The 13,509-nt window shown below is 40.7% G+C and overlaps 1 protein-coding gene across 6 annotated transcripts in view; it reads left to right on the forward strand.

Annotated features, from left to right (window-relative positions):
- Positions 1–13,509, forward strand: part of apol1 (apolipoprotein L, 1) — a 283,625-nt gene that overhangs the window by 255,737 nt on the left and 14,379 nt on the right. For all 6 annotated transcript variants that reach the window (XM_084313412.1, XM_084313414.1, XM_084313415.1 and 3 more), the window contains 6 exons: positions 2,221–2,298; positions 2,804–2,857; positions 5,858–5,929; positions 8,906–9,013; positions 9,504–9,554; positions 11,223–11,309. In XM_084313412.1, coding sequence (XP_084169538.1) covers positions 2,221–2,298; positions 2,804–2,857; positions 5,858–5,929; positions 8,906–9,013; positions 9,504–9,554; positions 11,223–11,309 — 450 coding nt within the window. The remainder of the gene's footprint in view (positions 1–2,220; positions 2,299–2,803; positions 2,858–5,857; positions 5,930–8,905; positions 9,014–9,503; positions 9,555–11,222; positions 11,310–13,509) is intronic.

Consider the following 13,509-nt stretch of genomic DNA (forward strand, 5'->3'; position numbering starts at 1 on the left):
GGCAGGTACCTTTAGGCAACATTTTGGAAAATAGGGCTACAGCTTAACAGGTTAGCTTTATATACGTTATACTTATAACACATGCATGAGCCTGGTCTCTGTTGAAAGATAACATTCTGAAGTTACTAATGCGAAAAAGGGAAATAACTTTTAGTGCTAATGAAATAGAGTAACAGAGGTCTGAACTTGAGTTGAACTTGAACTTGTGTACTCAGTTTTCTGTAGTGGATGCAAGATTCCATATTCCAGCATAGAGGTATAAGCTGGAAAACACGGTTCCATAGCCTGACGTCTTATGTAGTACAGGTCAAAATGTTATAAAAATCCGTTCAGAAATGGGTCTTTGAGACGTCTGAGTAATACTAAAAAAATCCATTTTCTCATCCACCGCCGTGTGTTCAGAAGTCTGATTCACTTCTGGTTTTCACTCATCAACTTTCACCTAGTTCCCTTATTCGCATTGGAAAGGTACACTCGTTGGCTACAACGCTGACCAATCATTTTCGCCATCAGCCAATGATTGGCAGATCTGGAGCGTCTGGAGTCCGAGGTGGGCATCTGATGCATGGCGCGTAAAAGACGCTCGCCTGACATATCGTCATGTAACTCGAGAAGCGAGGCACGTATTTGTTCGAGTGCAGTGGCGTTCGAACGGCAACAAATAGATCTTTCGAAACAGTATATTATATGTTAGGTGGAAAACGCAGCCGCTAGATGCTCGCAAAGTGCCTTGGCTTGCGCGCAAGTGCTCGTGAGCACGTATACGTCCCAGTGCACACTATGTGGTTAACTGTCCGATTTTCTGGGTTTTTAATGTGTTATTTCTGCTGGCATAGGTTGCTCATTCGAACCCGGCCGGGGTCTGCGTCATGGTCTGCTCAAATTTCTCTCTTCATTGTCATAAAGGTCCCATTGATTAAACATAATTAATTATATTAAGTACAGTATAAGTATATTAAACGTGGCCAACTAAATCTTCCATCGCAGGTCGAAAAACTTAAAAGTTGTTAGAAACTGCAGCATTGTAGTGGGTGCTATGGACATAATTCACCATTAGATTGTTTTGATGTATTGATGGGGCACTGTCACTTTAATGAGGTTGGTTTTGGGGGTTGGGCTTGGAGAAGACGCGCTGGTGGAATGTCATTGATAAAATGTTTGGTGACGACGAGCTGTCAGAGTTTAGCACGGCATAGATCTGACAGCTGTCACTTGGGCTGAAAAGATAATAAATGACACACTACTTGGTGTTGTCGCAAGATAGAAATTGTGCGTCTCTCCTTTCCGACGATTTCTACAGCATCACCATTATTTATATCAGTTGACATATTTTAATCGTGAACTGTAACAATAATACAGAGTTATTATGCTGTGAGCTGGTGGGGAACTTTATTTAAATTACAATGTGCTGAATGGGATCGAAATAGGGGCTGCTCGATTATGGCAACAATCCTAATCATGATTATTTTGATTGATATTTAAATCACGATTACTTTTAAACATGATTACTCATTGCTTTGAGAACATGCGTTTATTGAACTTTAATAACACTGGTATTTTCCTTATGGTGCAGTCACAACTGTGTAACAAATCATGCACAGTATTTTAGCTTGTTCCAAGTCCTACTCCTCAAAACCAAAGTTTTTCCAGATCCAAAATGAGAGCAACACGACGATGAGGCACAATAATCGTTTTATTTATTTTCCGCACCTACTCCAAACTCTGCATGCGCAGATTGATAAACCTAGATCTCTGGACAATCCAGAGAGACTCTGTGGGCAATCTGTGCATGCAGAGTTCGGGAGTAGAAAAGTGACTATAGCTCGGCCGAAAAAGTGCTGATCGACTTGGGATTGGTCTCTCCGTGTTCAGGAGACTCAGACGTATATAAGTCTATTGGATCATGTCTCCAGCGCCCCCACAGCCGTAGCTACAACCACTTAATGTCAAGGCTCTCATCCACATTCATTCCTTTTCTCCCCCCGCTCTCTCTCCCATGAGCTCAATGTAACGTGGAAGGGCAGTGGTCTATAGTCTTGTTTTCATGACCTTGGGAAGCCAACATTGTAATTGGAAGTTGAAACAGCGCTCAATCGAAATAGAAATGTCAATGCATCGCTAGAACCGCTCGGTAAAGAACCGTAGCCCTGATGATGGTCATCAAGTGGGATCCTGCAGCCCTAATAGAGAATGACTGGGCTGTATCTTCCTCCTCTGCAGGAGAACAAGAAGGAGACGAGAGACCGGACGGTGCGAGGAGCTGAAACCCCCCTGGTTCCCTCTGGAACCGTGGACGAGGTACCGCTCCTGTTGGCTCAAGCTCTTCAGCCCTTCAATGGGCTTAACCCTTTCACTGCCGCACTACCAAACGGTTAACCCTTTCACTGTGACCATACAGAAGTTTAACCCTTTCACTGCCACACGACAGCAGGTTAACCACTTCACTACCACACTACAGAAGGTTAACCCATTACTATCACACTACAGAAGGTTAACCCTTTACTATCACACTCTGTAGTGTGATAGTAAAGGGTTAACCTTCTGTAGTGTGGTAGTGAAAGGGTTAACATGATGCTCGTGTGTGTGTGTGTGTGTGTGTGTGTGTGTGTGTGTGTGTGTGTGTGTGTGTGTGTGTGTGTGTGTGTGTGTGTGTGTGTGTGTGTGTGTGTGTGTGTGTGTGTGTGTGTGTGTGTGTGTGTGTGTGTGTGTGTGTGTGTGTGTGTGTGTGTGTGTGTGTGAGAGAGACACGTTTTATTTCATTCACGTCATTGCAGTTCAGGAAATGCCTGTTGTTTAATTTCAGGAGGGGAACAGGACAGCCAGACGTGGCCCAGCGAAGACCAGGAAGTACAACCAGGTATACAAACACGCACATGCACACTCTCACACACACACACACACACACACACACACACATATACAGTAATCACTCACCTGCACACTCTCACTCACACACACATAATACACTCACCTGCACACTACACACACACACTAGGGGTGTAACGGTACACAAAAACCACGGTACGGTACTTACCACGGTTTTGAAGTCAAGGTTCGGTACGGGTTTTCGGTACAGTGGGGGAAAGTTTGGCTTTCCATGTTCCACTCAGGGGTGATGTAGTGTGCAGTAACTAATTGTACTTGTAGGGCTGTCAACGAATATTCTATATTGAAATTAATAATCGACTTGTAAAAAAAATTATTATTATATTAGATTGTGAAAAAAATAGCCCCTGTGGCCAGTCGTTAGTGGTTAACATACCGTTGTATTCGTTCGGTACACTACACAGCGGTTCGGTACGGTACACACTGAAACTTGTTTGGTTCGGTACGGATACGCGTACCTTTACACCCCTAACACACACACACACACACACACACACATACACATACATACACACACACACACACACACTCACCTGCACACTCTCACACACAGCTACCGGTGTACTGATAATAGTTATCGGTTGTGGTAATAGGAACGATACCAAGCTAAGATTCGGTATCGGGAGAATTTCCCCAAAACTAAAACCTGATACTAAGGATTCTGAACATGTCGGTCATCAAAGGAAAGACTTTTGATTTTGTGCATTTTTGGCACATTGATGCATGTTAAATCTGTAATGAAGAATATGGACTAGATCTCACCCATTGACACAAACTAAGGGTCTTTGTCGATATTGCTCTGTAAAAATAATTCATCTGTACTCAATATCGGATTATATTTTTAAGTTTAGTAGCCTCTACTATTTTACAATTACAGTGTTGCTCACATGCTTTTGAGCAACACTGTACTTATTTTATGCTTATTCTTATGTCTGTACTTTCTACATTGCACTACTTTTATTGTCTTTTATAACTATTCTTATGTCTGCACTTTATGCATTGCTTTTATTCTGTCAACTGTATACAAATTGTATGCCTATGTTAATTTTATGCTATTTGCTGTGAAGCACGTTGAGCTGCAATCCATGTATGAAAGGTGCTATATTCTTGTGTGATGTATCGCACATTTGATTGCTTTGTCATGTATTGCAAATGTTATTGCTAGGGATGCACCGAATGGGAAATTCTTGGTCGAAACCGATACCGAAAATAGGAAACAGTTGGCTGAAAACCGAATGCCGAAAGGCCGACAATTATGAATATAAATTAGTGCCGTCAGGCGATTAAAACAATTAATCTAATTAATTACAGGATTTGTAATTAATTAATCTAATTAATCGCATTTTAATCACCATTTTAGGCCTGATATTCTATATTCTATAATCATATTTCAAATGGCATGTGTCCGGATGGCAGAATTCAGTACTCTATCTACAAAACCTTCTGTTTAATCATCTTCCATTTATTCATTTGCTTAGATTTTTCAGGTCTGGTAAATTTTTGCATGGTGTTATTCACAGTCAAAGATAAAAAAAAATGTAATTGTTATTCTCATTTGGTTCATTACAATTTACTCAAGCCTAGTAACAGACACAGTATTTCTGACACTGGGAATACATTCCCTGAGATCCATAGATGTCCCTAGAAAAAGATACCAAGAACATGCAAATGGACATATTAAAAACAAGTCTGTAAATGTGTATTCTACGTTCTTATGGAATGAATGAGATAAAAAAATATTTCAAAAAAGAAAAAGTATTTTTTTGTTTTTTTTGTAATTAATTTTGAGTTAATTTTCATAACGCGATAAATTGCTGTGTAATTAATTAATCAATCTAATTAACGCAATAAACTGACGGCCCTAATATAAATATATATATATAATGTTTTTTTTTGTTCAGCTACCTGATTATGGCAAAAGACATGATTCTGGCAAAACTTAACTTAAATAATATTAATAATCACTATTATGGGTCCATAAAACATTTATTCAGCATACATTAATTCCAGACTGACTGCTGAAAGATTGTACAATTTAAACATTTTCTCTTTGCATACAACAAAATGTGCATTAAAGTCAAGTGCATTTTCTTTTGTCTGTAGGATAACTACAACAAAGTGCATTCAGAACAAAGCCAAGGTGCTTTAAAACTGCATAAAGATCTGCATAAAGACACACACACACGAGAGGGAGAATAGCTTATAGCAGACTTAATGATGTTACTGTAGTGGCTACTGTCATAATTCACGGCGTTCTAGCCTACATGAAAGGACTGTTGTATTTACTACATCTCCCGTGACTCTTAGCGGGGGATGACGTAGCTTAAGAGAGACTAGTGAAAGTGAGGAATGGAAGCGTTGTTAGCTAGCTTAACGCTAACGTTAGTTAAAAAGGTTTTTAACCGTGACGGGCATATAGTAATGGCGAGGATATAAAGCATGTTAAAGACGCATTTATTGGACGTGTTGCTCGCGGAGTTTACATAGAAACAGCGCGACTCGCAAGAGGAGTTATCACAGGCTGTAGAACGCAGGACTGAATAGCTCACGTTACACGTTGTGCATGTAATGACTGAAGCCGTGTTTTGATTATGACATCATAACAACACGTTAGGTTATGAACGTAACCCTGTTCTTTGACATTCTGTGATATTTTTTCGGTGCTAAAACCCTTTCGGCCGTAAGTGCCTTTTTGAACAATTTCCGGCCGATAATTTTCGGTGGCCGAATATTCGGTGCATCCCTAGTTATTGCTGTTATCTTGGCCAGGTTTCCCTTGCAAAAGAGATCTTGTATCTCAATGGGACTTCCTGGTTAAATAAAGGTTAAATAAATAAATACAAATATATAAATAAAAGTTATTATTAGCCAATATTTTTTATCCGCATCTACAGCAACAGAAATAGTGTATATTGGATCAGAAGATGTTGTTGCTGTTGTTGGTTATGTTGTTGCTATTGTTGTGGTCCAGAGCCAGTCAGATGACGAGGGTCTGAAGGAGACCAGGGCGGGAGAGGAGGGCAGACTGACTGAGAGCAAAGCGGTAAGTCTATCTCTTCATCGGCTGCTGTTAGTTCCTCTCCCCCGGAGAGCCATGCAAATGTCCGGGCCGCGTCTATTCTTATCCTAACGCATGTTTGCTTCCGCGTACGCTAGTTTTGCCCCCCCCCGGTATGGGCGTAGAAATAATGCGTGGAGAGCGAGCCTCGCACACACGCACTTTGAAATGAATCATTCCAGCAAAGTAGGCTTCTATTATTCGAATTACTGTTTTAATGGGTATCACAGTAGTAAGTCCTACTGTAGAACATGACATATTAGCATGACATCTGATTTATTAATGCCAATACTAAAGATTAGGGACAAACGCAATTGGCACAAGTGTAAATCATGGATTAGTCACTCAGTTTTAACATCCGACTTAGCTCACCTCGTGCGTCTGCTGGCTGTGGATCCTATGGTCACAAGTTCAAATCACTCTTGGTTCAAGTTTTAAATTTTTTTTTTTTACGTTTAATTAATTTATTCACTCTGGTTGGATGGTGTGTATGTATATGTATGTATTGTGCTGTATAATGACAATACATTTGAATCGAATCTCATTTTGAAATCGCTACCTGTTGAGTGGATCACCATGGTGCAATGCAATCACCTCCGAAGCTGTCTGCCACTGTCGTGTCCATAGGCAGCGTAGCGATTTCAAAATGAGATTCGATTCAAATGTATTGTCATTATACAGCACAATACATACATATACATACACACCATCCAACCAGAGTGGATAAATTAATTAAACGTAAAAATAAAAACTTGAACCAAGAGTGATTTGAACTTGTGACCATAGGATCCACAGCCAGCAGACAAACAAGGTGAGCTAAGTCGGATGTTAAAACTGAGTGACCAATCCATGATTTACACTTGTGCCAATTGCGTTTGTCCCTAATCTTTAGTATTGGCATTAATAAATCAGATGTCATGCTAATATGTCATGTTCTACAGTAGGACTTACTACTGTGATACCCATTAAAACAGTGCACATAAAGTCACGGAAACAGCTGTTCGCGGAGGCGAACTGGGGTAGATAACTTACCGGGGGGGGGGGAGGCGTAACTAGCGTACGTCAGTGGCCAATCAGAGCGCAAAACGCGAACGCGGAAGCAAACATGCGTTAGGATAAGAATAGACACGTCCGGGCCGGGCTCCAGGTCCTTATCACAGGCTGATCACAAAGTCACCTCTACACATGTGGCTCACAGCATTATCCGCTTCAGCTTTATCTCCTGTTCACATGGAAATATAGAAGGAAATGTCAAAATATTGAGAGTGAGTTCTACATTTATATATATATACAGTATATATATATTATTGAGATTAGGGCTGTACAATTAATTGATATTTTATCAAAATTTCAATATAACCTGGTGCATTTTTCCAAATTGCAGTGTGTGTGTCTGTCTGTCTGTCTGTCTTGTCTTGTCTTGCCACACTTGTTAGGTGGTTATTTACATTTACATTTAGTCATTTAGCTGACGCTTTTATCCAAAGCGACTTACAGGTTCTGTACGACAAGTCAGCAGTTATGAATTGTTATCACACCAGCCTTTCTTGCAGTTGTAATTAACTATGAATGCAAACGCAATCCATTCACTCAGTCACTCACTCATTCATTGTCACATCACTCTCCATGTTGTCACCCTGTCATTTCCACACCAAGGTGAAAAAACATAAGCGCCACAATCCATTTATGGCACGAGATCCAGCAAAGGTGATTTTTTTCCCCCTCTTGACTATACCCTTTATCTTTTTGTGATCTATCCAGTAGACGTGTGTGTGTGTGTGTGTGTGTGTGTGTGTGTGTGTGTGTGTGTGTGTGTGTGTGTGTGTGTGTGTGTGTGTGTGTGTGTGTGTGTGTGTGTGTGTGTGTGTGTGTGTGTGTGTGTGTGTGTGTGTGTGTGTGTGTGTGTGTGTGTGTGTGTGTGTGTGTGTGTGTGTGTGTGTGTGTGTGTGAGAGAAACATTAAATAACCCAGGGTACATGTTTCCCGAGGTTCCTGTACTTCATACTGACATTAGAGAATGTTGACTTTCTATCATTATGGAAGATCAGTGGTGGAAGAAGTGCACAGCTCCTTTACTTAAGTAAAAGTAGAAATACCCAGATAAATAAGTATTCTGGTAAAAGTCCTCCATTCAAATTCTACTTAAGTAAAAGTAGAGAAGTATTTGTTATTGAATTTACTTAAGTATTTAAAGTAAAAGTATGACATGACGTTTGTGTGTCCATTGACCTCTATAGGTCATCTTAAAGTGGTATGTGGTCCAGTTATGCTGCTCTGATTAAAGGTCATGTTAAAGTGGTATGTGGTCCAGTTATGCTGCTCTGATGCTGCTCTGATTATGTCCTTATGTGAAAGCATATAATCTTCATACATTTTAAACACGTTTTCTAAGCTAAATCTTTTTCTTCAAAGTAACTAGTAACTGATGGGTTCAGATTAATGTAGTGGAGTAAAAGTACAAAGTTCCCTAAAATGAAAATACTTGCATAAAGTACAAGTAGCTCAAAATTGTACTTAAGTACAGTACTTGAGTAAAAATACTTAGTTACTTTCCACCACTGTGAAAGATGTTTCATGCGACCATCCTGTAATAACGGTTCTGTAACTAACATACATCTTTAGTAAGGGTGGCCCAGGTGGCAAGCAAACCTCTAACCCCTCTGGCGAGTTATACTGGATGTACTAAGGTTTCTCTCCTCCACATCGCCTGTGGTGCTTTTTTCCTATTGCTAGGTTTTTAGTGAGTTTTTTTCCTTATCTTCATTGGGGAATGTCTGGGATATGTTGCATAATTATTTGGATTTTATGGTGGATTTTTTTTTTCTTGATTTATTGTGATGTTTCTTCTTGACTTGTTTAAAGAAGACTTGTACAGCCCATGGGGGCATTACCTTGTGATTTCGGGGCTTTACAAATACATTTGATTTGATTCATGTTCTATCTTGTTGTTTGTTACTCCAGGCTCACTCTGACACCGAGGCCGTGAACAAGGACCCGTCCCTTCCCCCTGCGGGACACAAGAGGGACGTGAGGGACAAGAGAGACGAGGTGGAGGTCAAAGTGGCAGAGGTGAGGGTGGAGGTGGAGGTCAAAGTGGTGGAGGTCAAAGTGGCAGAGGTGAGGGTGGAGGTGGAGGGCAAAGTGGCAGAGGTGAGGGTGGAGGTGGAGGGCAAAGTGGCAGAGGTGAGGGTGGAGGTGGAGGTCAAAGTGGCAGAGGTGAGGGTGGAGGTGGAGCAGGGCTGGACGATTATGGCCAAAATTATTTTCACCATATAGATTTAGATAGAATTCAAATCACTAACGATAACAGCTGATAGTGTATTAAATACCGCTTGGTTCAATTCTGCTTCTGACTGAAGTCTGCTGAAACCATCTCCAGCATGAGGAAAATAATCAACACTACAAATATTATATAGTCACTCTATCTATAGGACTGATTAACAATGGACTCTAATGTATTGTGTGTGTGTCTTGTCAATGTGATGTCTCTTCTGTGTTGATGTGATGTGTCCCGATGATTGTACAAAACACATTTTCTAAATTAATTGTTGTTTTTCAGCCCAAAGTCCGGAAACCCAAGAAACGCAACCCTTTCATGCCCCGTGCCACGGTAACATTTGACTGGACACAGATGTTGTTTGTTATATTATGCAGACATTGTCTATTTGGTCTTTTAAAGGAACACGCTAACATTTTGGGAAATTAACTTACCGTCTTCTCCAGAGAGAGACAAGAAGATAGATACCAGTGTTCCTTTAAGTGTGATCTTATATAAGCAACTGTTATTTATATGCGAGAACAGTGATTTCTGGAACCTCTGTAAGATGTGACTACTGTGTGTTCAGGGTGAAGCTCAGAGCTCACCACTCACTCCTCATCTCACTCTCATTTACACACAGGCCTACCTGTAATGCTTTTCAGTTGCGCCCAAGAGCTCTATAGGTCACTCTGTCGGTCGGTCCACCAAAATGTCCCCACCCTCTAGTGGCCACAGGTTTCGCCCTAGGAGACTGAAATGTGGCATGGAGATTAAGTGTGTGTGTGTGTGTGTGTGTGTGTGTGTGTGTGTGTGTGTGTGTGTGTGTGTGTGTGTGTGTGTGTGTGTGTGTGTGTGTGTGTGTTCATGCCAATTGGCTGAAAGGCGGCGTGGTAATGGGAGTGGCTTATTGCAAAAAAGGTTGCAGCTATTGCAAATTCACAACACTTGTTTTTGGTCTAACTCTCATGATTTCAAGGTGATGTGAAAGTCAGTCAGTCACATCAGTTAGACTGGCTCTGTGTTGAGTTATCAGTTAACCCTCCCTACTAAATTGGGATGGGAGAAAAATACAGAAAAAAAGGAGGAGAAAAGGTAGATAAAAAAAAAAGGTTAACCGTTGGTAGTGTGATAGTAGAGGGTTAACCTTCTGTAGTGTGGCAGTGAAAGGGTTAACCTGCTGTTTTGTGGCAGTGGAAAGGTTAACCTGCTGTCATGTGGCAGTGAAAGGGTTAACCTGCTGTCATGTGGCAGTGAAGGGGTTAATGAGCATGCACTGAGCCATTATGGCAAAGAGGTGTTGGTTGTGTTTAAGTTGATGGCGGTGAGTGCTGCTCAGGAAGCACTATTTGTTTGATTTGAGTCATTTTAGTTATTTTCACGTTGGTTGTGTTTAAGTTGATGGCGGTGAGTGCTGCTCAGGAAGCACTATTTGTTTGATTTTAGTTATTTGTTATTTTAGTTATTTTATTTGAATGCTTTTTTAACTGATGTTGATAGTGATGTACTGTAATTGATGATGTGACTGATGTTGATATTGATGTAATGTATTGATGTTGATGTTGATGATGATGTAATGTATGTATTGATGTAATGTAATGTATTGAATACTGTTGTACATTTGTGCGTGCCGGACCCCAGGAAGAATAGCTTTTGCCTAGTGCAAAAGCTAATGGGGATCCTAAATAAACATAAACATAAAATCTTCTGTGTATTGTCACAGTGAAATGGTTAACTGTTTGGTAGTGTGGCAGTGAAAGGGTTAAGACTGGCTCTGTGTTGAGTTATCAGACAGACTGACTGTGTGTTGAGTTGAGCCACACACATATTCTGACATAGCATTATAATTAGGTAGCTCCCGATTAACCCTTTCACTACCAAATGGTTAACCCTTTCACTGTGACAATACAGCAGGTTAACCTTCTGTGTATTGTCGCAGTGAAAGGGTTAACCGTTTGGTAGTGCGGCAGTGAAAGGGTTAATAACCTCATGATCTCATGATACAGAGTTTTGTCCCTCCAGGCTCAGTCTGATGACGAGGGTCTGGACGAAGAAGAGTCTCACTCCGACCGGAAAGGAGAGGGAGGGGACGGTGACAAGATGGAGGAGGTGAGGGTTTATGCAACACCTCTTTTTTTTTGTATCCACTTTTTCTCCCATTTTTCTGTATTTTATTTTTTTATTATTTTTTAAACAAACACATAAACAAACATGACAACACACGATAAGATATACAAGCATTAGTTGTCAGTGCACATCCAATGAAATCACATTTTAGTTAATTGTCTTATATAGGATATACCCCTAATACCTGTTATCTAAAAACCTACACACATATGCTCCAGCTCGTACCCCCCCTCCCGGACCCCCCATTGGATAATCCATCCATTTTCCCTCGCTCCTAACCAGACATTACCATTATATGCTAGCTTTTATTTTCTCCACCACTTCTAACCACAATGTCATTTTGGATTAATTGAGACCCAAAATTCTTGCTGTAGGTATTTCTTGATAGATCACATCGAGATATGTAATAATCCAGACCTTTCGGCACATTTTTTCCGGTTGGAACCATCGTGATGCTATCAGCTTTTTAGCCACTGTGATACCCGATAAAACCAATCTCTTTAGCTGTGGATGTACTGCACACTCAAAAACATCATTCAGCAGTAATACAGAGGGGTGTACAGGTATATTCCAATTTAAGAGGTTTGATAGTTGCTGGGTCACCTCTTTCCAGAATATCTTAACTGGTGGGCAGTCCCAGTACATGTGCATAAATGTCCCCTCGTCCCCATTTATACATAAGGAGCATTTGGAGTCTTGTATAAGACCCATTTTTTTCAGTCTTATAGTAGTCAAGTATGTCCTGTGAATATAGTTAAGATTGATTTGTTGATGGTCCGGGTTCCTTGATGTGAATCGAATATTTGCCCAGGCTTCTTGCCAATCAAAATCACTTTCCAGGTCTGGTATATCCCTCCTCCAGACGGAGTCTAGGTGGAGGGTTTCATATGAGGACGTTAGTAATTGATGATAAAAATCTGAAACAAGCCATGTGGACTCGGTGAGATAAAATGTTGTGCATATTTCTCCATAACTACAAAAACCCTGGTTGTTAAAAACATCCCCTAATGAGTGTATGCCTTGCTCTTCCCATATAGGGAATCTTATAGGACGTTTTTCAATTAAGAGTGCATTGTTATTGAATAAGGGAGTGTGATTGTGCCATTTTTGTGGGTTAGGATATTTTTTGTGTGTTTCACGCCATATCCGGATCGCATGGGTAATTATGGGGCCAAATTTCCGCTCACAGTGCTTGATTGGTAGTTTAGTGTGTGCTATGTCCTTCAGTCTATGTGGGGCTACTATGTTTTCTTCCAATTTTCTCCAGGATACTAATGCTTGGGGATCAAACCATATTGTCAATGGTCTTAATGTGTACGCCTTAAAATATTGGAAAAAATCTGGAACTGCCATGCCACCGTCTGCTTTATTTCTCTGTGCGGTGGATCTTTTTATACGTGGTGGTTTGTTATTCCAAATAAATTTGTATGTGGAGGAGTGTAATCTTTTCCAGTAACCCTCTGGAGGGGGTAACGGTAGCATTGAACTGATGAAGTTGATTCTAGGTAGTACATCCATCTTAACTATTGATACCCTTGCCTGTACTGAGTTTTTAAGTTTTGCCCACCTGTCCAGGTCGTCTTTGATTTTGTTCTGTATTTTTGTGTAATTGTGCTTCACCGTTTGTCTTATGGTGGGAAATATTTCCACACCCAAGCATCTAAAATGTTTTACCATAGGTATCTCACCTGGGAGGGTTGTATCTTTTTTTGCATGGGTGTTAAGTGGAAGGAAAGCCGACTTCGGCCAATTTATTTTAAATCCCGATAAATCACCAAAGTTCTCAATCAACTTGAGTAGATGAGGCAATGTGGTGTTGGGGCTTTGCATGAACAATATTACGTTGTCCGCATATAAACTAATTTTATGTTGTGTGCCCTTGATTACGATTGGTTCTATGGATTGGGATTGTCTTATATATTGTGCTAAAGGCTCTAATGATAGATCGAATAGTCCGGGACTAAGAGGGCAACCCTGTCTGGCTGAGCGTGATACCGGAAAGATTTTGGAGATGATTGTACCTGTTGTACCTGTTCAATTCTCCCATTTTTCTATATTTTCTCCCATCCCAATTTCGTATCATCCAATTCAACCCTCCCCTGTCACGGACGCTGTTTCTTGCCTCCCACAAGCCGGCTGCAATGTGGACTAAGTCATACATAGCACAAGTCCCCTCCGGTAC

This window comes from Notolepis coatsorum (assembly GCF_963971535.1).
Source record: "Notolepis coatsorum genome assembly, chromosome: 4".
In the NCBI taxonomy this organism is placed as follows: Eukaryota; Metazoa; Chordata; class Actinopteri; order Aulopiformes; family Paralepididae; genus Notolepis; species Notolepis coatsorum.